The sequence below is a fragment of the Sebastes fasciatus genome, chromosome 20, assembly GCF_043250625.1.
Source record: "Sebastes fasciatus isolate fSebFas1 chromosome 20, fSebFas1.pri, whole genome shotgun sequence".
In the NCBI taxonomy this organism is placed as follows: Eukaryota; Metazoa; Chordata; class Actinopteri; order Perciformes; family Sebastidae; genus Sebastes; species Sebastes fasciatus.
The window spans coordinates 18583660-18611154 of record NC_133814.1 but is presented as its reverse complement, the minus strand read 5'-3'; the positions used below and the strand labels follow the sequence as shown (position 1 = coordinate 18611154).

Below are 27495 nucleotides of genomic sequence, written 5' to 3'. Positions count from 1 at the left end.
ACTTTATTATAAATGTAATAATTATATGCTAAAATAGTATATAGTCGTTAAAATAGGGCCCTTAGGCGCTGCTCTTCATCAGAGGTGGAAAACTAATAGAAGACTCTTCTGATCAGGCACAAATCTCACCATTTATGTGACTTATTGTCTACACAGATGTAACCTGGTAGCTGATGTAATGATTCAGGGAGTTTTTTTTAAAGAAATTTCAAATTTGCTAATTATGATCTATTTACCAGCAGACATGGAAATAAAGCACATCAATTCATTTTGTATTCTTTTCCTGGAAATGTATTAAATAAATTATCAGCTATTGAGAAATAGCGGAATATGAATATTAAATAATGTTTATAATAAAGTAATTTTCAATAAATGTATAGGTAAATATTGGGGGTAATTTGGCAGTAATTCCAAAGAAATTTCAAATACTTGCTAATTATCACCTAATTGCCATGCAATTTGTGGACCTGTAAAATGAATACAGAATATATTTAATTTAGGCTTTAGAATTGATTTAAAAAAAATTATATTTCTTAATATAAGGAAAACTGCCATGGTGCAAGTGACCTGAAATCAGTCCAGTTTTGAAGTCTCTACACTGGCTGCCTGTCTCTCAGAGAATTGATTTCAAAATACTGCTGCTGGTTTACAAAGCACTAAATGGTTTAGGGCCAAAATACATTTCTGATCTTCTGCTGTGTTATGAACCATCCAGACCTCTCAGGTCATCTGGATCAGGTCTGCTTAGTGTCCCCAGAGTCAGAACTAAACATGCAGAAGCAGCATTCAGTTTTTATGCACCAAATATCTGGAACAAGCTCCCAGAAACCTGCAGGACCGCTCCAACTCTCACTTCTTTTAAAACAAAGCTTAAAACTTTCCTGTTTGCGGGTGCCTTTTATTCTGACACTGCACTATAACTTCTACTCTTTTGAGTTTTATGCAATTTTACTTTCTATCCTAGCTTTTATTTTTAGCTTGTTTTTATTTTCTAATTTTTTAATGTTTTAATGTTTTTATGTTTTTATAACTGTTTTAATTATTTCTTAATGTTCTTTTGCATTTTGTCGCAATGTTCTTGAATGTTTCTGTAAAGCACTTTGAATTGCCCTGTTGTTGAAATGTGCTATACAAATAAAGCTGCCTTGCCTTGCCTGCCTTGAAATTGTCACCTGCCACAGCCAACATGTACCCTGTTATTTGACGAGAGTACGTTGACGAGAACTGCGTTGGAATCTCGCGTTATTTCAGTCACTGCGACGTCACTGGAGTGTTTTGGTCTTGAACACAACAGCTCTGTTTTGGTAGCATCGTTCAGTGAGTTAAAAGTGCTTTTTAACATTAACATTAACATTGAAGCTATTTATACTAGAAAGCTATCACTCTACACGGCACCCGCTCAAGTGGCTGACGCTATTCAACATTATTTTCCGGTAGTTTTTAGTTAAAACTTAACAACAAGGTGTAGCACAAAGCTAGTTAGCATGTAGCTTAGCATGAAGCTAACAAGCTAAAGGTTTGTTGACAGTTGACTCTGTCATCCTCTCGTTGGAGAACAACTAAATACGACCTGAAGGTAAACGTCTGAAATACAAAACAGCATTTTCGTGCATCAGTAAATACTAAGTTATTCGTTTATAGACGTCACTCAGAGAATGATGTCCCTAAGTTAACTAAAGCACTGTGTAAGTCTGTGTGCTTTCTTGAAACAGATGTATGGCTGCATACTATATGTTAAGATTTGCTCACCTGTTGAAGAAAGGACTCCCCAAAAAACAAGTCTGGACAAAACCAAATAACACCTCAATCGTGGTGTCAGCTCAAGTTGTATTGTAAGTATACATTTAGTGTCTTTTTTATGTTTAAACTGCCAAGAGACTACCACACATCAGTGCTATGTTTTGCATATTTTTATTGATGGTTGCAAGAAAAATAATCACTATTAACTGGATGAAGACTCCCACAATTGCTCAATGGTTACAAAAAGTCAAACAGGTGTTCATGATGGAATACATGACTGCACAGGTACAACTGAAATTGCCTATTTTTAAAAGGAGATGGATGTTAGTTATAGAATACCTTAGTCAGGAATCCTGTATTTAATTGTCTTTGATGTATAGTTTTTGTAGGTATAGATGTGGGTGGATGTGTGTCCACTCCATCCATATTTGTCGTTACTTTGTTTTTTTTGTACATGTATGTCAGGTGAGGCCCAGACTCAAGGCGGTTTTGTTTTGTGATGATTAATTGCCTGTTAATTTTTATTAATGACAATAAAGTTAAAAAAAAAAACTGCCAAGAGACTCTCTCAAAATAATACGAACATGTGTGCTTTCCCCTTTTGTAGAATGACTGCGCTGACAGACTTTGAACCTTTAGCAAAGAGACTCAGGGTTGAAATCAGTGCCCCAACGTCCCCTTCATCTCCTCTCCAAGGTAATTTAGCTATTTTCTGCCAGAGTATATGTCAAACAAGTCATTGGCAAACGTATCTCCCTCTTTGTAAATCAATTATTTTTTTTATTCTTCAACACAACACAGAGACGAAGATGGATACACGACCAAAGACTGGAGCAGATAGTTTGCGAGGTGTAAAAACGAAAGGTAACCATCAAAGAACCGGCCCCAGACCGCAACAGAAGTTAAGAAATAGTCTTGACCGATGGTTGGTTAAACCCCCAAAAAATGCAAGTACAAACGAAGTGTGTAAAACCCAAGAGGATGCAGAGATGGCCGATGATGGTGGCATTCAAAGCACCTCAGCTCAGGCTTTGGACTGCCAAAATGCTCAAAAGCCTTCTCTGTCTGACTCGGATGAAGAAACCCAACTTTTGACATCACAAGAGCTGGATGAAGAAGACACACCTGTGTCACCAGCTTCCAAGGATTCTGGAGGAAGTAGGTTAATGCAGACACTGTCCCACAATTATGGTGGATTAGAGACAGAAGAAGTAGAGACATGCTCAGCAAGCTCAGAGGGCTCTGTCAAACATCATACCAAAATAACAGACTTCTTTTCAGGGACGTCATCACCTGTGAGACGGGGCAGGCCGGAGATGTCTCCAGATTCAGACAAGGAAAGTACCTCTGCTGTTGTCAAGCCTGATGTCAAATGGCTGGGGACGCCAATCAGTGAACTAAAGAGAATGCCTGAATGTGGCGGACCGCTTCCTCCGCTGAAGGATGTTCCTGGCCAGCACACTGTGATGATAAGGGTTTGAGCAATTCTTCCTTGTTTATACTGTTCACAGCACTTAAGGTGGTTATGTTATAGAAGCATGCAGTAATTTAATTGGTCATCCCAATATCTTTGCAGGTTTCTGAGTCAGCTTATTTCAGCAATAGTTTGTACAATAAGGGGGTATTTTTATGAGGTGTTTCAGAATAATATAAGCATGCAAGGCAAAGTTTTAACATGCAACAACATGATCTTTAATATGATGATTGTTCCTTGAGTTTCTCACATATCTATATTTTATTGTCAACAGGAGCATTTGGTTTGCACACAAGTACTGTATGTACTAATGCTATTTGTTTTCATTCTCTCCCATTGACAGACAGACCTTCTTCAGAATGGTAAATTTCCTGTTCCATATCCTGCTAAGTTTAGGGATACCTGGGACGATGTCCATGTCAAGATGCCCTGTTCCAGTCGCAACCTGTTTCCTGTACAGGATGAGGTGATGGTCCAAGTGTTTATATCAGTATAAAAAACAATTGTAGTAACTGATTATGTTAAAAAGATATAGAAATGGCACATTGAAATATGTGCTGCTTTTAATTGCACACCTGTGGTTCATGGGTCACATAAATGGTGCAATCACATGATATGCCTGACTGAAGGCATATTCTGTCTATTATTGTTACTAATGAGGATTATATGATGAGCACTGAGATATTTAATTTTATAAATATTTAAATATCACTTTAGGTAAGACTGTCAAGAGTTACACATAATGATACTTATCCATCCACATTCACTTTTCACGTCTTTAATTTGCATGTGCATGAGTGAAACACAAATGATGGTACGGTATTTATTAAATGAAGAAACAAAATCACTGCAAGAAACATGCACAACAACACACCATTAATATTCTTTGCATATGACAAGCTGAACTGAATTCACCCTGCAGAGACCTAATAACAAAATTTGTTCTCCTACAGGAAACACTAGAACTGCAGAATAAGAGTCGGTGGGAGCTGATCAAGGAGACTTTAAACAACAAATTAACAAGTCAACTCGAGTTGAAGGCAAGTTTCACATCCTCCTTCACATGTCCTTTTATTGTTAAGTCCTAATTTATTTCACTTCGTAAAATGAGGGGCACAGTGCACTGTAGTTGTCGTTACTAGACTACGCCACTAGATGGCGTCATAAGCCCAGAAACTGAGAAGCACACAGTCTCTCAGAATTTTGCTATTTTGACAATATGTTGTTTTAATACACATTTAGTAATTCTGACTTAAAATGACGATTCAGATTCATTTTGTTTCTTAATTTTATGTGATCATTGAATTTGTTTGTTACAGAATGCAATATTGAAATACAATGCCTCACAGGCCAAGAAATGGGACTTCAACGCATTACGTTTGTACTGCAATAAGGTAAACAATATAAACATCTGTTATGATTACTGATCTGAGAGTGAATGGATTAATACTGGCATGCAGACACGTAGACACAGATGGGCACACATGTTGGAAGATGTTGGAGGGATAACTGTATAGTCGACTAATGAAACATCAACTGTCCAATCATGATACTTAATTGCCCGACAGAAGGCATCATAAACCAGTTGTTGGTGCGTCTCACAGAGCTCGGGTCAAAGAAAGTACAGATGTCTCATTAGTTAGTGAGGATAATATCTTCAGTTTGTGGAAGACTCAGTGATACGGATGTCTCATTTGACACCAGATTAGATTTAGCTTGGTATAACCAGTATTTAAGTGGCATTATGAATCAATATCGATAGGTAGGCCTACTTATGCAGCAATTTGTCTTGTGTTTGTTTCTCTACTACTTTAACAGTCAATAATTCACACAATACATACAATATAATGAGACTGTTGAACAGTAATCGAGAGTCGAAAATACTTATTTTCAAAGTAAATACTTGGCTAAGTGTCGGAATAAAGTTTTGTGAAAAGGTTTGTTCTGTATTGTTACAAGGCTTCCTCAAGCATTGTGTGTGCGTTTTTGCAGTTAATAGCATGCAATTCATCTGTACATATTTTATCTTCTTGTGCTGTCTGGACGTCTGGCTGTTTGGAGATCTGAAGCTCCGATTATTAGGTTGTTTTTTAAAGGTCTTTATGTGACTTTTATTTATTTATTTTATTACTGTTCCCAGCTGTCTCATTTTCTTTACAGGCCAAGGGTAAAATAGGCCTGAGTTGCATCATGATGGCCAGACCACTGTTGGTTTATCGGTTGTTGCTCAGAGTTGTCAGTGTCTTCTCCAGCCTCGTTTGGAAGCCATCCATCATCCTTTGTCTTGATGCGCTCTGCGTCATCCTGTGTAGAAAATCAGGGAGGGCTGTACTACTGTCTGGCTCATCAAAGCGGTTGGGAATCTTCATTTTGGAGAAATGGGCCGTGTTGTGACTTGAGTGTTTGATATAAGAAACCCTGAGCCTGTAAGACGAGACACATAATAGGCTTTATTTTCCTTATAGTAAGGGAGCACTCGTCCACTCTGTGCTCTATGGCATCATATAAAATACACCAGCTACATGTTTTTATGATATCTCACATCTCAGGAAAGAAGTATATGTAACACTTTTTCATGAATGCCAGTTTGTCAAATGTGTTTCTGTCATTTTGTACAAGAGCAGTAATGGTTTCCTCACGGGAGAATGTTGCAGCCCTTCAGAGGCAAAGTGGGAGTCTGGAGAAATAATTGAATCTTTTGCCAAAAGGTCATGTTTAGTAACTTGTCAGGAATGAAAACGGTTGACATTACGTCCCAGAGAACGCTTTACTCCAGCCTTGTACAGTTGAATCAATTGCGTGCCACATGTATGTCATAAATCACGTCCGAATGGGAATGATATTAGATAAGATCGGAACATGTTGAGAGGCTTTAGCCGTAGGCCCAAGTTGTGTTGTTGTGGTTGGATTTGAATTGTGTCAAGTCTACTAGGATGGCAAAATTTGATTTTGTCAGACTGGAAAATGTCCAGTACCATCAAATGTATTAAAATAGAGTTGGATTTGAAGTAAGGGTGTTGCGATACACTGGTATTGACGATAATCGGGATATTTAAAAATGAAATAGTGATATAATGTTAATGATACACATATGATAATATTGTGTAAATAATGCAGCACCTCTTAAATAATTGTATATATACAGTAACCCTCTCGCTCCACCTCTCTACACTCATATTTTGAGTGTAATTCATTTGGCAAAAAGAGACCAAACGCACATTAAAAGTTAAAGATGAATTCGACTGACTTTTATATAGGTATCACGACAAAAACCTAATCGTGAATTCTTTTAGCCATGACAATCGTGTTGTGAAAATGTGTATCGTGACAGCCCTAAGTTGAAGTGACATAAATTGTAGCTTACATCAATCACTCTCTGTTTTGTTGATTGAAGTGAAGATGGTCTGTCGGAATCATTGATTATTGGTAGTTCGGTTAACACTGTAAATCTTATATATTGACCGTAAAATAGTGAAAATGAAAAGGGAAACAATGGTGTTTCATGTTAGATACTTTCATGTAAATCTTTAGATTGTCATTGTAGCTCACACAAAATACATTTGTTTTATTTATGCTCTATATTATTGCAATGTTGACACGCACAGTTACTCTTAACAAAGCCTGTTTATTGCTTCTGTCCCTTACAGAATTTATTCACAGCTTGACAATAAATCTGTGTTTTAACAGTCTAATATGCAGAATGGGTGGTAGCAATATCTTTAATATATTGATAGAAAGCAGCTCATATATCCCACAGGAGAATATAGTGTTGGCGTTTAACTCTAATTTAATTTTAAAAGCCAATCACGGAGGATCCTACATGTTTGATTTATTTCCAATGCAACACACAGGCAACATGGACACTCAGTTTTCACTTTGTTACTCTTCCCCTGGAGATGCTGGATTGGAGACACTGGAGCAGACTTATTTTGAGTGTCAGAGAAAAGTAGACATGAATGGCACAGAGTGACGGGCCGGGCGCCCTCATTGAATATTCATCTCAACACACACACACCTCATGAATAACTGAAAAGCTGTTGACGGACAGCATTGGGTTTTTGTCAATTTCTCTCTCTCCAGCCCCAACCAGTGTTGTATTTACGGTTATGAGCATGCAAGTCTTTTATTTTTACACGGTCACACGTCCACAGACGCAGTCAAGCAGATTGCTTTATTGCTGCTGCTCGGACCTGCGGGGAATAGGAACAACAGGAGCATCAGGAGTTGTTGTTAAATCTGTATGGGAGCTCTGGTTGTCTCACTGCCCGCACCCCCGCATCTCGCTTGATTACTTTGTCAGTCCGGTGTGATGTACAGACCTGTATCAAGTCATACAGAGTGTTAGTTCGGTTGATTTGATGCACTGCCTTGTGCTGATTTAAAGAGCTTGGCTTCTACTACCTCAGCTATATCCACCGCCGCGCCCTGTCAGCCGCCTTCATTTATTACGCCCATAGGAGCAGTTTATGATGTCAACCAGGTCATTACTTATGACAGTGTTTAGTCAGGCTTCCTTTGCTATAATATAAATGTCCTTTGCTAAATCACAAGTCAAGGCTCCTTGTCCTGGGAACATGCTGTCCTTTCTGTTTCAAACGCATTTGCATCTCTTCCAGGAAGACTGTTTAATCAGCTGGCATGACCGCGCAACCTTGATGAAATTGCTCTGTGATTGATCATTCTGGCATTTTGTAGCCAATATGGGTGTAAATCCGGGTAGTATGTATTGTCTAAGATCCATTAGTGCACTTAAGCACTGTTGTGGAGTCATGGATGATTGGCATTTTGCTTTAGTAAAGCAAGATGTATTGTAATGATATTCAGGCTGTTTTACATCTGCATGCACAGTATTGTAGGTTGGATAGTGGAATTTTACTCATTTCTTAAAAAAGAGGGTATTGCCATTTGATGTTCTATATTTCTTACAAGTCATAAATATTTGTCTCTCTGTAAAATTCTCAACATTTTGATATGTATCAGAGTCGTTAATTCGATCTGCCCTCTATCTGTCCTAATCAACACAAACAGCTAATAGTGTCACAGCTGAGTTTTGTGGCAAAAACAACAAACATAAACAGATCTCTTGCTCTCTCCAAGGTCCTGGAGCCTGATGCTGCTGAACATCTGTTTGGCTCCCTGCTGCCAGACATGGTGCAATTAGCACTGAGAGCATCTGAGCTCTGTACCAAGGTAACAGCCATCACTAACCAACAGACACAGACTCACTGGTCCGCGACACAGTGGATCACCGCAGCTGGTTGATCCCAAAGGTCACGACATGACAAATATCTTGTGAAATAGTAGAAAAAAATGGTGAGGTGGGGTCAAGGCACGTAACTGTTGATGGTCATTTGTCCGATGTTTTATTGTACTGTTTGGTGTGTGGATGATGGAGAGCAAGGTGTGTATGCAGCAGAAAAAGTCTCATTAAAATGTTTTTTTGTGCATTAATTTGGCCAAGCAGCCAATTGTTTAATTTTAGTTTTATATCTGTATGTTAAATGTATTTCTAGTTTGATGAATTAAACACTGAAAAGTGGCTCACACAAGTAAAAACATTACCTTAGCAAGGAAGTTTGATCTAAAACAGCATTTAGTGATGCAAACACGTGAGTAGCGTAGAAAGTTTATGTGTTACAGTGTAAGAGTTAATTTCTGTCCCCTATAATACATTTTGTAATTAGTTATTTTCCAATACAATACTTTTTTTTTAATGGATAGAAAATTAGCTAGTCTAAAATTAATCTAAAAATCTATTAATTCTCTTGAAAGCTGGTCTGTGTTTGAGGAGGAGAGATGAAGAGATTAATACTTAAGTAAACTGAATGTGCTCTTACATTTCTGATCTTCTACATCATAAAACCTTGTTAAATATTATGCAAAATAAATAGAATCCATCATATCCATCGTGAGTGCTGTATTGTTCCTAAATTGGTCATTTTCAAAAAATTTTGTCATGTAACTTGTAGCCAAACAAACATTTTTCCTGTTGGCCTTGACTCAATGCAACAAGCTCTCCCCATTGTCATGACAGAATTGCTTATACAGATGCACTGTTTATTTATAAACCCATAGCCTTTATTAGTAGTATGGATCTCTTGTGAGCAAAGATGGACGTTGATTGTGATTATGGTTGATTCAAGAAGCACCGAGTGGTGCCAAATTAGAACATTCATGCAACATACTTCAATGCCTTGTTTGTCAAATTGTCAAAGCAAATTATTTTGACCTTCCTCAGTCGTACCTCTGTTCCTCCTCTAGCCGATACCCCTCCTCAAGGAAGGCATGGACCACTCCATCACCATGTCTCAGGAGCAGGTGGCATGTCTGCTCGCCAACGCCTTCTTCTGCACCTTCCCCCGACGCAACTCCAGAAAGAACGAGTACGGCAACTACCCAGACATCAACTTCTCCAGGTAACGATGGGATGTAGTAGTTTCATACGTGAAGTTTAAAGTTACACAATCAGTTTGTAAATGATGCTGCTGTGACAACTAGTTTAATTTCCATGAGGGGGCACTACTGTATACGTTTTCCTCATTAATCATTTTATCTTCCGGCTGGAAACATGTACATTGTACATAGATATAATAATACATAAGAGTATTTTGATCAGAGACTGATCACTCTGGCATATTTACACACTGATCTGACATATTTCACCTTTTATAAATGTTTAATCACATTTTAAAGCACAGTGCAGACATTTATTTTACTCTGCAATGCAACACAACTATTTGTTGGTCATTCTATCTTTGTCTTGCACTTTTACCAGATAAATAGATACCTTTTTGTATGTGTAGTTCAGAGACACAAACCTTTTCCTTCAAAAGCCTCAGATATATAAATAGAGAGGGGCAGGAGGGTCATTTTTTAATCCTTGCAAGCTTTCACCGCAGAGATCAGTCTGCAGATCTCTGCTCAGTCTTGTCCCCCATCTCTGTTGGCATCACGGTGTAATTACCTAAATGGAGGAGGGAATTAGATTAACATTGACTCAGATGGCTGCTTTTGACAATGGAGATTGGCCATTGGCTGTTTTGCAGAAGGCTGTAACAGAGTTCAACTGCATCAGTATTTCATTCACATAAAGGTTTTTGCTGTGATTTGAATGGAAAACCATGAGTAATCCTTTTAGCCTGCCGCTAAAAATGGTCCTGAATCACCAATTTGGTGCGAGCCAGCTTTGAAAAATGTGTTGGCTTTTTTTCATTAATTTATTAATTTATTACTTTTGGCAAAGTTCTGTCGGTTTGAAACTCTTTTATTTCTGCATTTTTATTTCACAGGAATAGATAGAAGAAAAAAATAATAAAGCTGTTTATCCTCAGATTTTCTTTTATCTTAATGCAGACTTCTTTTTGGCATTGAGATTGAGCTATTAAGACTGTTTTTTTTTGGCTAGATTGAATGTTGGCGCTGTCATTCAAAGTATTCTTCAGAAGCAAACTTAATTTATTATTATATTTCCAGGCTGGGTTTTCCTGCTTTTTGAGACATATTTTCTTGTGCTGATGATGCAGAAACCCAGCTGTTATACATAGTGTAGTCACTTATACCCTTTTCCTGACTTACATCAGAGGTTTTTCACATCTGTGGGGGGTATATTGATGTTATATAATTGTGTATTAATTCTCTATTCCCCGGAGAACATATTGCAATATGTTACTAAAAGCCTGCTCTCACTAGTGGCTAGCTTATGTCAAAGACATTTGCCCTGAGGACTACACGACGCACGATTGTTTCTAGGGGCCACACTGACAAAAAAAAATACAAATGAATGCAGGAGCTGACTTGGATGAATGTGTTTCTCAGCCCCTGAAGGGCTCTCAGTGCATCAAGCTTTTGTCGTTATTTCATTTCGCTCACACTTTCTCTTTATTTATGGTTCTTTATAGAGTTTGTTCGAGACGGAGATGGTGGGCTTAAAGTGCACTCAAACCCACCCACTGCACCTCGCTACCAGCAGCTTTGTGTGTGTGCGGTTGTGTGTTATTTTTCAGGGGGATTGACCTTTTTGCCTCCTGAGGACTCTGTTGCTTAAAAGGGACACAGGGCTTCTTAATGTACCCCGAAGGAGGGAGCCCTGTTTCCCTCTCTGTTCCGTTTTTTTTTGTGTGAGTGCTGTGAAGTGGCACACGAGTGTGACTCCGTGATGGCAAGCCTGGGGCGACTCCATTGTCGTAACAGCGAAGGAACTCCTACATAATCGGCTAGTGACTGAAAGGGAAGCTGAGTGAGAGATGAACCAATTCATATCAAAAGTTAAAGCATGACTGAACTCACATGGCCAAAGTGGAGGTCTTGTGTCTCGACAGCACTGGAGTCATTTCTCCTGGTCTTCGCTTTAGTTGTTTAACCACTGAAAGAGTTGGTGGTTGGCTGTGATGCCATGTATGACCTAAAAGTGTGCTTCATTTTTTAGAAGAAGAAGAACATATAGTATATCAAGAACTGAATTAAATTCATATTCTCTTCTTGCCTTCAGACTGTTTGAGGGGTCCTCTTCAAAGAAGATTGAGAAGCTGAAAACCCTGATGTGCTATTTCAAAAGTTTCGCCGAGCAAAGTAGGTGTTCACATGTCAAATTTTGCAGCAATACGTTGTTATTGATGTAACGTACGATACAATATTGAATATTTCTTACTTCCCTTTTTTGTTTTTCAGAGCCGGATGGACTTGTAACATTCACCAGAAAAAGCTTGGATAAACCTCTGAATTGGAAAAGGTGTAGTGTATTGACCATAGACTATATATAGATGGATGACATGTCTCCACTTTCTCCCACTGTACAAATTGTACAAAAGTCTGCACAGTAGTGATCGGGGGGCTGGAGCCGCGGTATCAACGTCCCGCCCAAACTAATCACGAGCCGAGCACGGCCACAGCTTGTTAGCGTGAGCCACCTAGCCGTTATGTTAGCACCACAGTAGCTGTTTGGCTAGAAAGACACAACAACTAATCATAATATCTCTATAACTACATTTATGATCAAATTCACACATTTTCTATTACACAGACTCGTGACGATTGTGGAAAGTTAAAGATACATCCCTCTCGTACATTTCAGAGCCTCCGGCTGTGACTACTTCACACAGAGCAGCTGTCAATCGCCATGTCTCATCCCCTTTTTATAGCATCAAATAACTAATTAAAACCAAACTTATCTGAAAAACAAACATTTGAGCGCACATCAGCATGATACAAACTATCTAAAATGACAGAAACCATCTTTGGGAACAATTTATTTGACGTGTACTTTGACTTTTTAGTTTGGCCCATCCGCTAACATGTGGGTGGCGGGATTTATGACATATACTGCAACCAGCCACCAGGGGGCGATCAAGATGTTTTGGCTTCACTTTTGGGGAGCTGTCATGTCGTTCATCTTTATATACAGACTGTATAGTATTGTAGACACTGTAATCAAAGAAAAATAGTATTACTGTAGTAGTTGTAATATGTCAATAACCTGCCCAGGGACTACAGATATGAATTAGCTCTCTAGCTAACTCTGGCACATTTACATTATCCCTGGTAAATAAATATATAAATAAAAGATTTTAAAAAATGTTGCAGCTTGCTAAATCCAGTAGATTGTTTGGAAGCAAGCAAGGATCCATTGTCTCAACTGCATCAATAACTGGAAAACATCCTTCATTCTTTGTGTTTCAGCTCACAGACTCCGCTCACAAAGCTTCACATCACTTGTGAAGGGACCATTGAGGATGATGGTTATGGAATGCTTCAGGTAAGACGCAGAGCAGGAGAAGTATACCAGTAATGTGCACTTAGAGGGACTTTATAGGGAATCCTATTCTTTGGCTTGAAGGAGCTCTTAGTTTGAGGAATACTCCACCTTGTGCTTGGTCCCTATCCTCCTTTCCCTCTGTTCTAGTCCATCACTGAGCCACCATATTCTGGAGTCTTTCACCCAGAATGCTTACTACTGCTGAAAAGGCCTTTGAGGGAGCCCGTGACACGTCGGAGGGAGTGTGTGCTGGGACTGGGGTCGAGGCCTCTGAGCCTCCTCTGCTCTCTGTGTCGGCCGTGCTTCCTGTACACTGTCAGGACGGCCCGCTTTGCCTTTCACCTTTTGTTTGCCTCCAGTTGCCACAAGCTGACAGTTGATGTGCACACATGACCAGCTCCGGGGCACGCCGCGGCCCGGATTGATGGATGCTCTGCTGGGCTGGGGGTGGGGGTGGGGGTGGATGCTGACAGCCTGTCAAAGGAGACTTTGGAGGCTGGCTCGCTGTCCCAGAGTTGAGTGACCAGTTTGGGGAGATCTGCTCTCCGACTGCTGCTCGCCCCTTTGCAGCCTCTTCCTGGGGGTTGTGACGGGGTTGGTCTGTAGGCCAATGAGTGCCAACTGTCAGTCCCGAAATTTGATTATGTGTTCCACATGGCTGCTTTCCGACTAAAACAATGAGTCTGTGTCTGAGCTGAAACGATGAGATGCGTATTTTCAAGTGCTGTCAAAGTTAACGCGATAATAACGCGTTAATGCAAATTCGTTTTAACGGCACTAATTTATTTAACGCATTAAAGCAATTGATCTTTCTGAGGTTGTAGCTAGAGTGAAGATACTGGTATCATATGAAACTACAAAACCTAAGGAATCCATTGGTACCAACTGTTTCATACTAGCTTGTTGTGAAGGAAGCTAAATAATGCTCCAAACGTATGCTAAATTTTGGCAAGGAAAAACTGGCATGGCCATTTTCAAAGGGGTCCTTTGACCTCTGACCTCAAGATATGTGAATGAAAATTGGTTCTATGGTTACCCACGAGTCTCCCCTTTACAGACATGCCCACTTTATGATAATCATATGCAGTTTGGGGCAAGTCATAGTCAAGTCAGCACACTGACACACTGACAGCTGTTGTTGCCTGTTGGGCTTCAGTTTGCCATGTTATGATTTCAGCATTTTTTTATGCTAAATGCAGTACCTGTGAGGGTTTCTGGACAATATTTGTCATTGTTTTGTGTTAATTGATTTACAATAATAAATATATACATACATTTACATAAAGCAAGCATATTTTCCCCCTTCCATGTTGATAAGAATAAATACTTGACAAATCTCCCTTTAAGGTGCATTTCTAACAGATAAAAAATGTGCAATTAATTTGTGATTAATCATGGACAATCATGCGATTAAATATTTTAATTGACTGACAGCCCTAGTATTTTCTTTTGAATCATAAACAGATCAAACATAAAAGTCAGTGTCACTCATAGATCTGCCCAAAAACCTGAAAGAACACAAGCAGCAAGATATATCACAAGCATCAGTCAGCAGTCAATTTAGCAGCATGTTGTGACTGGAGGGAGATGTTTACTTTGGACCGTAGGACCGCTCTCTTGTTTTTCATATTTGCTACTGGCAGCAGCACACCTAAGTGCTGCTCCTGGGGAGAGCTCATTTTGGCATGGGGGGACAGATGTCTGAGTAATGCCAGCACCTCCGGCCACCTTTCCCAATCAGCTTGTCAGGGATTCTGTCACAAATAAAAGAAAAAGGGCCGAGACCCTTTCATGAAGTGTTTTCCTCTTGTTGTCCGTGTTTGGTAACCTATACATATCACAGTCAAAGAAAATGTTTAGATATAAGAATATGTGCACGTGACTGCAAAGGGCATGGATGCTCTAAACTCAGCAGCCTTTTGTCTTGATTTGCAGGTGGATTTTGCCAATCAGTTTGTCGGAGGAGGAGTCACCAGTTCCGGTCTCGTCCAGGAGGAAATCCGTTTCCTGATCAACCCCGAGCTCATTGTCTCTCGCCTCTTCACTGAAGCCCTGGATCATAATGAATGTCTGATCATCACAGGTCAGTGATCAAAAACTCTTCCACACCTTTTTATAAAAACAAAAATCAGTTATTCATGAGTTAGTCCGTTGATCCAGATCAGATCAATAATGCCCTTGGGTTCACTTTTCTCACACTTGACCTATAACTTGACAAGAGGAAACATCGTAGGCGTTTGTTGTCACACACAGCATGAAGTACACACCTTCAATTTACCCCATCCTGGCTCAGCAAGAGGCTAAAGGATGTTTGTGGCAATCGCCCTGTTCTCTGCATCTGTCCTTATCACATGTTCCCTTTTGATTGGCTGCGTATGGGAGAGTCGCATCAGTCGGGAGTCATAGATTGGGCTGTCCTGATTGCTCTGTTGGAGTCTTTCTGTTGAGTGATTCCCACTGACTGTACTTCAGGATTGAGTGGTTGCAACAAACAAGGTTGGGACAGGCCAGTAGACCCAGTAACAAGAGCTAGCAGCAGGTGGCTGATGGCTCTTGTCAATTTTTTCCTCTTTTTTCTTATCTGTCTAACACTGTTTGTCTAGACTGTTGTAGCTGCTTGATTGCGTTTGATGAAGAGGTTAGAAAACGTATGTTATGTAATATAGTAATAGCTTATTAAAACTGATGGTAATCCAGTTGCCATTCTACAACAAGAAATATAATTTACTGTAAATCAGGAATCTATGGATTACAAATCATGAGTACTTATTTTAATAGATCTAGCGAGCCTTTCATGTTTACATCAAATGGCAGAGATATTAGCTGCTAATTGGTCACCAAGTCCTGATTATATTAGAGATATTTGTGAATTGAAAAAGTACATTTTAATAAATACAAGTCCATGACGTGAACCACTGTTACAACACACATACCCACCGCCCATAAATAGATTAACTGCCTCAACATTGCATTAACAAGTGTGTTGTATTAGAGCAGGAAGTGAAGCAACAGAGCCTCCGCCCTCCTGATCAGCAATCATACCGCTGCATCAGGTCTTCTCGCTATGGCGGAGTCACCTTCAGACTTCTTGCCGGCCATCTCTCCCTCGCCTCCACTTACGCCACTTAACTTTATTACTGGGGCCCAGAATTAATTATAGCTGGAGGACCTGCCCAAGACCTGCTCCGCTAATGGACTCTTCCATTCCATCATCTTTATTAAACCCTGCCCGTATCTCTTGTCCCTCCGTTGTAAAAGCCGAGTCCAAGCCTTAGCTGCATTGTGGCCCTATGGTAAATCACATCCCCCCCGTGATACGTTTTGGCATACAGTAGGGAAGCTAATGGATCTTACCTCTGCACTGAAATTTGCCAAAGTGCCCAGGCTTAATTGAATTCTCCTTGATTGCTAGATATGCGGCTGCCATCGGGGCGGTCAAAAGTCTAAACAGCATCAAGGAGAAGTCACATGATTCATTGATGCCAGCACTGACCAGAAAATGTGGTGCAAGCTTGACGTAAGCAGGAGATATAGAGACATTTTTCTTGACTCTGCACAAAATGTTAAACAATATTTAATGTTATTCTTATTGTAGACAGCTATGCATTTTTTATAGGTGAGAAACCGTGTTATCCTCGTTTGTTCACACGCAGATCTTGACAGTTATACCGTACTAAAATGTCCTCAGTTGCCCACTTTTTCCTCGATATGGCAATGAGATGCGCCTCTGACCTTTTACAGTCTCTTGTCCACCGCAAATATGAGACACTTTGTTTTGATGTATTTACACATGAAAGAAACAACCTTCAGGAACATCGTGAATTATACCTGCTGACTTTTATGCAACCATATTTGCTATTTAGGAACAATTTGTAATAACCAGACACATCGTTCAATGACGTAGATTGATCTGCTTTCCACTTCAAATAATTTTTGAATGACAAACGGGTTGCATAAGAAATTCAAAATCATAATTGTTCCTGAAGGTTGTTCCTTTCAAACGCAAATATGGTTGATCCTAGAGTTTGATATTCTTGGAGGACCAGTAAAGGTCAGGTGTATGCGTAGCTAACAGTAGGCCATCTAGTTTTACGGCGGGAGACTTCAACATTATCAGCTACGCAAACGTCTGTCTGTGAACTTAACATGCTTTTATATATATATAATTTCTAACATCACTAGAATATTTTTGAAATATTCTTAAAGTAACTCATCGTTTTGTTTTTTTTATCCAAATTTGTAATTATTTAATGTGTTTTTACCAACATACTTTCAGTTGTAGCTACTCAGTGGGCTTGTTGTATTGGTTTGATAAACTTTAGTATATAATGGAACTGTTTAATTTAAACCCTGTTTCGACCGCAGGAACTTTCCCCCGGAACTAGGAACCTTTTGAGGAACTCATTGCGTTTTGACTGCAGGGACCATTTTAGACCCAAATTAGGTTCCAGGGCCTTTTTACCCCCCAAAAAGGCCCTGATTTGGGGGTAGTACTTTCTGAAAGTACAGGAACTTTCGGGGTGGAGTTTGCAGGGATGACCGTCACTCATTGGTGAAACACACTCACAGCGCCGCTGCTTCAACTGTACCGCTACATTCATAAAACAAGGAGGTACTTTAGTATCAATTTAGGACCATTTTAGGATGAGGGGAGAGTTTGTTTCTTGTTTGTTAACATTGAAAGTAAAATTAGGCTCTGCCGTTGGCTTCCCGAGAGAAAAAGAGAGAGCTTGCGCAAGTGAGACAGACGCTCTTAGTTCATGTTCCTCCTCTGCATTTCATTCGGGCGGCTGTGGCTCTGAGGTAGAGTTGGTCGTCCAACAATCGGAAGGTCGGCTCGGCGGTACGATCCCCGGCTTCTCCGGTCACATGTCCGAAGTGTCCTTGAACAAGATACTTAACCCCAATTTGCTCGCAAAGGCTGTGGTCTCGGTGTGTGAATGAGTATTGAGATTCGATCCTTATGGGCAGGTTGGCACCTTGCGTGGCAGCCTCTGTCTCAGTGTATGAATGTGTGTGTGTGTGAATGCTGACGTGTAGAGTAAAGCGCTTTGAGTGTTCGGAAGACTAGAAAGGCGACATATACTGTAATATGCAAGTCGATTTACTATTCATTCATTACATCCAACATGCATCAATAATTCTATGCTGCAGTAAATGCCATCACAGTGAGACGAAAACGTTTATTTCTTCTCAGCGTGTTCAGATGAAACGGGCGGGTACGCTGACATTCCGCTGCAGAGTGTGTTTTTACAGCTGCGACCACCAGCAGCCCTCGTCACACGTCATGTTGCTTTTTCATACGTCAGCGGATTAATTTGCCTAATCTTCGCAGGTCATTAGACGGTTATCAAAACGCAGACAACAATGGGCTGAAGGAACCTTTTAGTTCCTTGAAAAGGAAGTAGCACTTCTTGGTAGAAACCCGGTTTTAGTGTACATTTTTCCAACTCAGTTCTTATTCGCCAGTTGGCTGTTGTAATGCATTAGTCAAACTTTAAAGCGGTCAGCAGAATATTTATGACATACCCCACCCACGTAAGGATTGCCACACTCGACATTGTGGTATTGAACAGCGCAAATCAGCAGTTATCTTCTGAGTGAAGGTATTTCACTGTGCCGTTATCTATTTCTGCCAGTTTACTCTCCAGAAGTCTGATGAACCAGAAGACTATACAGCTTGGCACATACATTACCTCTTTTTTTGTCCATAAATTGTCCTAAGTTGAGCTCTCAGTTTAGTGATATGAATGTTCGTATAGCTCTCAGGTTGGTGCAAGTGGAGATGTCTGTCTGTGGCCAGTAGTCGGATTGTAAAAAGCTGTGGTTGTATGACTTGGCCGCAAAAGTAAATACAATGTTAAGTGTGTTATATCGCCCTTTCTGCTTCTTGCTCATCGGTGTTTGTTTTAATGGTATACTGGTGAACTAGATTAGGTACTTCAGTGTCTTATTTAAGGCAGTAATTGTGCTTATTACTTAAAAAAGTGAGAGGCAGGCTGATTATTAGTGAAATGTCTGTCAAGTGGAGAGCGCTCTAGAGATTCCCTCCCCCCCCCTTGTGCACCTCCTAATACCTGCTGACCAAGTCCCCACTTCTAATCACTTGGGTTTATTCACTTTGCAGTATGAAGCATCTCAGCGAGTGCTCTCGACAGCCAGGTACTAATGAGCGCTAATGAATGGGAAGTTAATTTGTGGCCTCATTTGTTTGACTGTGCTGTTGCCTCCCCACCCTCCGCTCCCCCCCTTTTACTGGTGTTGAGTGTTCCCCTGTGGGCTGGCGGTCACTCGCTGCTTCTCACGTCGTTTCAAGGGGGGTAATAACTTGACCTTCCTCTTGTCAGGAGACAGCTGCTCCTATTTCATCCGATTACATCAGGCAGAATCACTACAGACACACCCCCTGAAAGCCTTTTGTTATTCTAATGAATTTAAAAAGCAATTTGTATTATTGGATGTCTATGCAAACATTTCAAAGAGTAACCAGTTGCAGATGATTCCTTTTTCTTTGTGTTTTTACTGTTTATTTATTATTTGATTGTTTATATGAATGTATATTTAAAAGTATTTAGATGCGTTTGCCACACGTTCTTTTTAGGATCATTTATCCACCACTTATAGTATATGAATGACAGTCATATCAGCATTTATAATTATGTTGAATGAAAAACATATTGATTATAGCAGCATGAGTATTATTACACCATAAAACTTAAAGGTGCTAAATTTGAAATTCAGAGCGTTAATATAGCAGCAAAGAACTGTTTGCAATGTAAAGATATAGATGAATAATGTCTACCTGAGCAGAGAATGAAGTAGCTCTCCCTCTGTGTTACCGCTGATAACGCTGTCCTGACCCACGGCGTCGTCATGGAAGTGTAAAGCCTTGGTTATATTTTCTGCAAGGATGAGCTGACGAAGAACTTTTACACTCCTTACAGCAACCCGACATTCTTAAAGCTACTCAAAGTTCTTCATTTTCTCCGACCATCTGCGGCCGCAGTGTTAGAAAATGTTGGATGTGCGCGGACAGGCGAAAACCTGCCGCACGGATCCCCCACAAAGGGCCGTGTCTGATGGTGTGATGTCATTTTGGCCGTATGGACCCTTGCGGATGCGTCAAGCATAAATCACGTTTAACGCCCACCCTCTGGTTCTCTCCCAGGTTAACACTGTCAGCACTGTTGCCATTGTTTGCACTGTTTATGTTGTTAGCATCGTTAGCTGCTAGCTGTCGACTCAGCCATCGCCATGTGGAGACAATCCCTCAATCATGGATTTGCTCTGAATTTGGAATTTAGCACCTTTAAACCATTTTTTTATTTAGCATGATTCGTGGCTAAACAGGATTTTATATAGCTGGTAAGGTAACACAGTGTAATCATACCTGCCTTTCAGCTTTGCCACCTAAATATAACTGGAACTATTCTTTAATTCAGACCATGTTTAAAAATCAAGATAAATGTGCTAATTCTTTGCAGTGGTGTGTGACTAATGTCCCTCTTTGTTTTTACCAGGTACGCAGCAGTACAGTAAATACAAAGGTTACTCTCAGACCTACCAGTGGAGTGGCAGCCACCAGGACACAACTCCAAGGTATTTATTGAACCTAGCTGCCTTTAAGACTGAAATGCTTAAATTATAACAAAATGCTATGTTTGACCTCTTTGTTACAATCATTTTTGGACATACTTGCTCGTTTTTCAGTCGGTCCATCACCTTGGTCCAGACTGAAATATCTCAACAACTATTGGATGGACTGCTATCTGAATTTGTACAGTCATTCATGTTCCCCAGAAGAAGAATCCTATTGACATTTGGATCCTATAGTGCCAACATAAGTTTGACCAAAAATATGGTACAGAAAGGCCTCCCTCAGGATGAATTTTAAGAAATTTGACGTGGTCTGTTTTATCGGCTTTATATTGTGGAACTTCCTATTTCCGTCGTGGAGTTAGCTACGAGAAATTATTGCCTAATTTGACTAAAACCCAGTTGTTTTGTTGTACGTGAAATGGTACAAAACCATTTGTTTGATTTGTTTCAGAGACGGCTGGCAGAGAAGATGCACAGAGATCGTGGCCATCGATGCGCTGCAGTTCAGGAACTTCCTTGAACAGTTTCAACCAGCGAGATTTAACCGAGAACTCAACAAGGTTATCTTTTCTTTTTTTTTTATTTTAATCTGTATTTCCTGCTTTCTTTGAGTGTTTGTGTTTCTTTCTCTTGTCTTTCTGCTAAATGTCTTCGCTCTGCGTGTCACAAAACATGAATGATAGGTTGTGCCGTTGTTAATGAGAACAAAAACAAAACATTGTGTCAGCTCATTGGAAAACGAGTATTAGTAACTGTATGGTGAGTGCTGCTGTAAGTGCTTTTATTTTTTGTAGTGTGTACAGTTTGTATAATTTATGGCAGTGGAAGTTTGGGGGCAATCTACCACTGCTCTTTGATCTTCCATAGTCATGTATTTTTAACAGTATACGGCTGCAGTCATGTTATGTTTTAACTTTATAGAAAGACGAAGTCCCTCCCCGTCCGCCCCATGGGACCTTATTTCGGAAAAAAATATTTATGGTAGTCAACGGTGAGAGACAAATCATTTTTTGATCCTGTTTGAATTGCACCATGAATTTTCCAAAATAAGGTCCCACGGGGTCCACCGGAAGGGGCGGGACTTGGCACAGCTTTAATGACTTTTTATGTCAATCCATTTGGTTGATAATTGGGAAACAGTCTCATATCAAATGTCAGCTGAGATGACATTGACTCATGTTTACTTTTCTTGAGGTAAATATTTGAATTAAAGATGTGCCTTATGTATGTAATGCAGACTGATAGATTGTCATATTTGTAGAGAATATGCTTAATCTTAATCATTACACTGTCCATTAGGCCCAGAATGAATTTCAATGAACATAATTGACTTCAGGGCGATTAATCTCAATTATTACATTTACATCAAAGATTTTTTAAAATAGGAATCCTTCCATGTGTGCAGTCTTCCCAGTCAGAGTTGTCTGTCCGTAATAGAAAATCAAGATGTTGATGTTGTCAAGTCAGAAAGCATGGAGGAGTTTGACAGCTCTGACAACGGCGTGAAGAATGCACCAACATGTAGATCAATCCTGTTTCGAATATTGTTCAGCTATCTGTCACATCTGCCCTTTCACAGGAAGAATTTATGACTGGTCAGGGAGAGTGTGGGCGCTCACAATTCATTTTCACTATTCACCTCAAATCCAATGTGAAAATTAATGTCCTGAGCTCCTTCAGGTCTTTCATTTAACATCTAGAAATTATTTCTCATGTAACACACATCCCACCTGACATGTTGTCATGTCAAATGCTCTCGTTCATGCACATTGGTTTAGTCCGTAGTGTGCAATTATTGGTATGTAAAACCCACGCTAGTTTCACACCAATTGCAGTTGAATTGAGGGAATAGGTGTGAAATGACATGTTGCGAAATGACACAACGTTAGAAATGTATGTTCGGCCAGGCCACCCAACCTTTACGTGTTCATGCATCGAATGACGTGTCAAGCACAGGCCTGCAGGCAAATGGAATTACTTTGCTGCTTTCCATTTATGTCTGATAGTATGGAGACATTCTGTCGGCCTGGTTCTTATAAAACATACCAGTGATCTGGAACAATGAGGCGACCCCAAGACCCGAGGCTCATCAGAGCTGGTTCCGCCTTTATGTTACTAAATGACATAATACAACTTGATGTAGAATGTCATCTAAAGAGAACCTGGTTCATTCACAATTGTGATGACGGAAGGGCTTTGCTTATTATGAGGCAATGGCGGTATCTGAAAATAGGGATGCACCGATCAGACTTGACTTAAAGAGATAGTTCAGGTGTTTTTAAGTGGGGTAGTATGAGGTACTTATCCATAGTCAGTGTATTACCTACAGTAGATGACAGTCGGCACACCCCCAGTTTGGAGAAACTATCAAGCAGGGGCAAAAAATGAATGAATAAAAACTAATGAATATTATTTTATGCCAGAGATTCACACACATTCGCACCAGAGGGGTGAATTATTCAGTTTTCTTTCCTGAGAATTAAAAGTAAAATTAAAAGTAGGCCTATTTATCATAAAAATGATGTTGCAGTGTAATTATTATTTTGTTATTTTCATTCATTAAAAGTCACCAGAATGCAGGGAGCAAAGTCTCTGAAACTGAAGTTTTTCTGGGGGGATGACCCCTACACCCTCCCGCTTTGGTTTTGAAATCCTTCCTATTTTACAGGTCTCAAGTTTGGCAAGTATGGTCTGCTACAGAACACTTGTCCTATCATATCAAATTGTGTTTTTCTTTTGTGTTTACATCTTCTCTCCTAATATGTTGTTGTTGATCTTCCCTTTGCTCTGTCTTCATTTAGGCTTACTGTGGCTTTGCTCGCCCTGAGGAACAAAGCCAGAACCTTGCGGCAGTGGCTACAGGGAACTGGGGCTGCGGTGTTTTTGGAGGTGACACACGTCTGAAAGGTGAGCGCTGACGTCAGTAGGTCTCGCTGAGAAACGTGCTCAGAACATCTTCGTGCAATTGGCAGTCTATGCGGGCTCTCTTCCCGGATATAACGGAATACATTTCAGCTTGAAAGGCTCCAGCAGATCAGCGTGGGCATCCATTTGTCTTCCGGGAATGCGTTCATTTAGTTAAGGCCTATTCGTCGCCTTCCTTCTATTGATCAAATGACAAAGTTAATATGTTTCATTAATAGTGAAATTGATCGCCTGCTCGAGTCCATCAATCCGTTACAGCTTTCTGTCTCAGCCTTGTATCACTGTCACTGAGCAGGGAGCTCCAGGAGACTTTATACTAACCGTTTGCAGTAGGAGCTTCTTCTTTCTACCGGAATTGGAGCCGCTGTGCTTGCATACTATATACATACACATTTGTTAATTAGCTGTGGCAAGGTATAGCTCTCCATCGGCACAATCACCTACTGTCTGCTTAATGACATGCCTCCTGGGAAGAGCTTTGTAATTCAGATGCTGTTCTCCTCCTGGAGATACCTTCTGTGGCCTCAGATGGCCACCTATTTTTTAATTGTCAGATAATTCTCGGGAAAAGCAGTTGAAACGGAGCAGGGGAGGGAAACTGCTGAAGTGTAGATCTATTCAGCTTAGCCCTCTCCTGAAAATGTTGATTCAGTTATGCTCGTTAACTTGCCACCATCCCAACCTTCATTAATCAGCAGACGTATTTCCAGTCTCTTAAAATATTCACAGCTCTCCGGGGCCAGACCTGGTCTCTCTTTGTAACTAATCCAGAGTTCTCAGTGGGGGTGAGACCTATTCCCCCCGATTACTTGCCTTTGACTGTACATGCCACAGAGGCTGCTGCTGCTGCTGCACACTTTAAATGGTAACATTGACTCTTCAGATCTCTGTTTATTTAAACTTTTCTGTATTTTTAAAGTAAGAAGATGAGAAAGTGTGATCAAACCTGCAACAAAAGCCTTAAAGGGGCTCAATGTAAGAATCAGAAATTGCTTGTTTACAGTGACACTCGTGGCCGTTAAATCAACAACAGTCGCCGTCCTGTTGTTCGCACTTGTGCTCGCACTATGTAGATGCGAGCATCAGTCAAAACAGTGAACGTGATTGACGGCTAAAACCCACAATATCACTATATATTTCACATGCTTGGCAGTAATGTTAGTTTACCTGTCCAATACGAATTTTGCCAGCTTTGGGTCCGTTTTGATATCCAAAACCAAACAAAGGTCCCTCCATGAATCAAAGGCCCCGCCGATGTTGATCCTAGTTTCCCCCCGACGTTGATCACATTCCTGTTTTGCAAGACGTGTTTCACTAGATATAACTTTGTGTTTTTGTGCTTCCGTGGAGTTTGTGTTGGAGTTTGAGTTGTGGTGGAGGCTGTTTGTTTGTTGGCGTTAGTGGTTAGTTTCACACTGTTAACCCTGTAGCAGAGCTGAAGAGAGTAAATACACTCGCTAGCGCGCTTGACGTTACATCCGTTGGAGTTTTCCAGAATAAAACGCAGTCTACAGGCTGATAGAGGAAACTGCAGAAGGTTTAATTTTTTAGGTTCAGTTACAACCTGTTCACACATTGGCAATAAAAACAATCAAAAAATGTTTATACATGTAAAAACTTTTAGAGTATACAGTCTCTTTAAAGGTAAAGTGTGTAGGATTTGGCGGTATCTAGTCCACTATCCGCTCACTCCTCCCTTTCCAGGACTGCGTTAACGTGAACCGCTGAGTTCTGGGCTACTGTAGAAACATGAAGGAGCGACATGGCGGTCTCTGTTAAAACTGCAGTGTGTAGAATTGGAGCAAATATGATTTAAAAAAAGTAATTTTTCATAAAACGGTCACTATATCCTGACAGTAGTGTATGAGACAGGTAGTCTGAAGAAAGATCATGTGCCTCGGTGTCCTCCGGTGTCCTCCGGTGTCCTCCGGTGTCCTCCGGTGTCCTCCGGTGCTCCTTATGGCATCTGCAAGATTTCACAGACCGGAGAAAAACAACCAATCAGTAATGAAACTGATTTTGTGCCACTCTCACTGTCGAGGTTTAACACCGGTTTTATTTTCCTCCAGCTCTGCTCCAGATGCTGGCAGCTGCCGAGGCGGGTCGAGATGTGGCCTATTTCACCTTTGGTGACAGCCAGCTCATGACAGATGTCCACAAGATGCACTCTTTCCTAACTCAGAGGAAGATCAGTGTCGGTGAGGAAAACAACCACCATGCCTGCTTCCTGTTGATATGCAACTGTGTTGATGCCTTTTTTCCTTTTAGATTTCACTGCCAAGGAATGAAATAATACCATGATTAATTATATTTTGGAATATTTCCTCTTGGGATTTTGTTGTAAACAGTGTGATCTCATGAAACAATGATATGGCTTATTATTACTCCTTAAAACTCACACTTTTTGCTTTCTGTGATATGAGATGAGATAACATACACAATCTCCTTGTCTCCGTCACAGGGGAGGTGTATGATCTCCTGGGACAGTACTACAGCTCAGTGTGCAAGAGCTGCCTCAGTCGGCGCCCTGACGTCAGCCTCTACTCGTTCATCTACCAACAGGTCGGCTCCTCCTTGGCGCCAGATGACTCCGACGGTGGCTCGGCCAGACATCACGTCCCCGCAGACTGCCGTTAAGGTCAGGTGGCTGATGAGTCACCGCGCCTTATCTTCGGAAAAACGAAACAAAACTGAATTAAAACATTCTTCGTCTGCCCTTAGCTTTATTTTTTAGCTTAATGTTTTGTTAAGACAAACTTGATTAACAGTGGTGGATGTACCAAATGTGGTCCCCACCACTGGCAGCCGAAAATGACAATCTAGCATGCAGACCGGAACTGCAGAGGGTGATTAGTTACGACCCTGTCTGGCGCTGTGTTCATTTCACTGCTGCTGGTAATACGCCAATGGATTGAGCTTCAATACGACGCAATTGTGATTTTAATGGTGAAGCAAAGGTTGCCATCCATCTTCTGAGTTTGTCATGTTGCTTTTTTTTTTTTACACCCACACATATCCAGCCTAATTGAATTGGCTGTCAGAAATCAAGTTAAAGGAAAAGAATAACAAGAACGGGGTTTTGGAGAGCTTGGAGCGCTCTCAGGAAAGCGGTTTGATTTAAAGAGCAGCCCGGCTCTTTCGGGAAATAATCTTTTACCTTCTGCATTCACAGCAAAACACTACTTACAATCACGGTTCTTTATGCGATAGACACTCCAAAGAACCCATTTGTACTTAAAATATTGATTTGATTGGTTTGTTTCTGTATTTTACAACTAATTTCAGTGTGAATCTGTTATTAATAATTGCTTTGTAGCTGCACTTAAATGAAAAGTGAGAATTTTTTTTTATACATCCTGAATAAAATCAGTTTAAAGTAAACGTAATATTCAAATTTTTTTATGTTTTATACTGAAGCACCATTTGAATAGAGCCACAAATGTCAGTCGTACATCTCGGTACAATCACAATGAGGGCCTCTTGTCCCACGGATGTTTCTCTACAGCCCCTGCCATTTATCCTCCGCCAGCTATTGCTTCACCCTTTCACTCACAGTTTAATAAGGTCATACCTTTCATATAAACTGTACATGACACCTCATTAAGTAAAGAGTAGATCATAGAACATCCAGTCAGAGGCGAGAGTCGGGCAGTGGGGCTCCTGGGTGATTTCTCTCTCTGTCGGATGAAACGCCGCTTCATTTGCATCAAGGAGAAGCTGCTTGACGCGAGTCTCAGAGGTCTGACCTTTGGCACTTTGTATCCAGGTTTGATTTTGTGGTATTTGTAGACGTTTAAAGATAATCTTGGCACACAATACAATTTTACATATATGACACTGGGTTCACGATATTAAAAATTTAAGTTGATATGTATATTTACACCCTGTTTGATACTGATTAAATGTTTTTAGAGGGAGAGTTTGGGTGTTTTGAAGTGGGGTTGTATGGGGTACTTAACCATAGTCAGTGTATTACCTACAGTAGTTGACGGTCGGCACAAAACAG

The 27495-nt window shown here is 40.4% G+C and overlaps 1 protein-coding gene across 1 annotated transcript; it reads left to right on the top strand.

Annotated features, from left to right (window-relative positions):
• Window positions 1–1242: 1242 nt before the first annotated feature.
• LOC141758498 (poly(ADP-ribose) glycohydrolase) lies at window positions 1243–27363 on the top strand. Its single transcript, XM_074619992.1, has 18 exons — window positions 1243–1576; window positions 1713–1832; window positions 2348–2436; window positions 2542–3215; window positions 3558–3680; window positions 4168–4254; window positions 4534–4608; window positions 8312–8404; window positions 9476–9630; window positions 11703–11782; window positions 11882–11942; window positions 12890–12965; window positions 14901–15048; window positions 20486–20564; window positions 21016–21124; window positions 23366–23471; window positions 25559–25687; window positions 25951–27363. The coding sequence occupies exons 2-18, from the start codon at window positions 1717–1719 to the stop codon at window positions 26124–26126; spliced, it is 2376 nt and encodes a 791-aa protein (XP_074476093.1). The 5' UTR covers window positions 1243–1576; window positions 1713–1716; the 3' UTR covers window positions 26127–27363.
• Window positions 27364–27495: the final 132 nt, after the last annotated feature.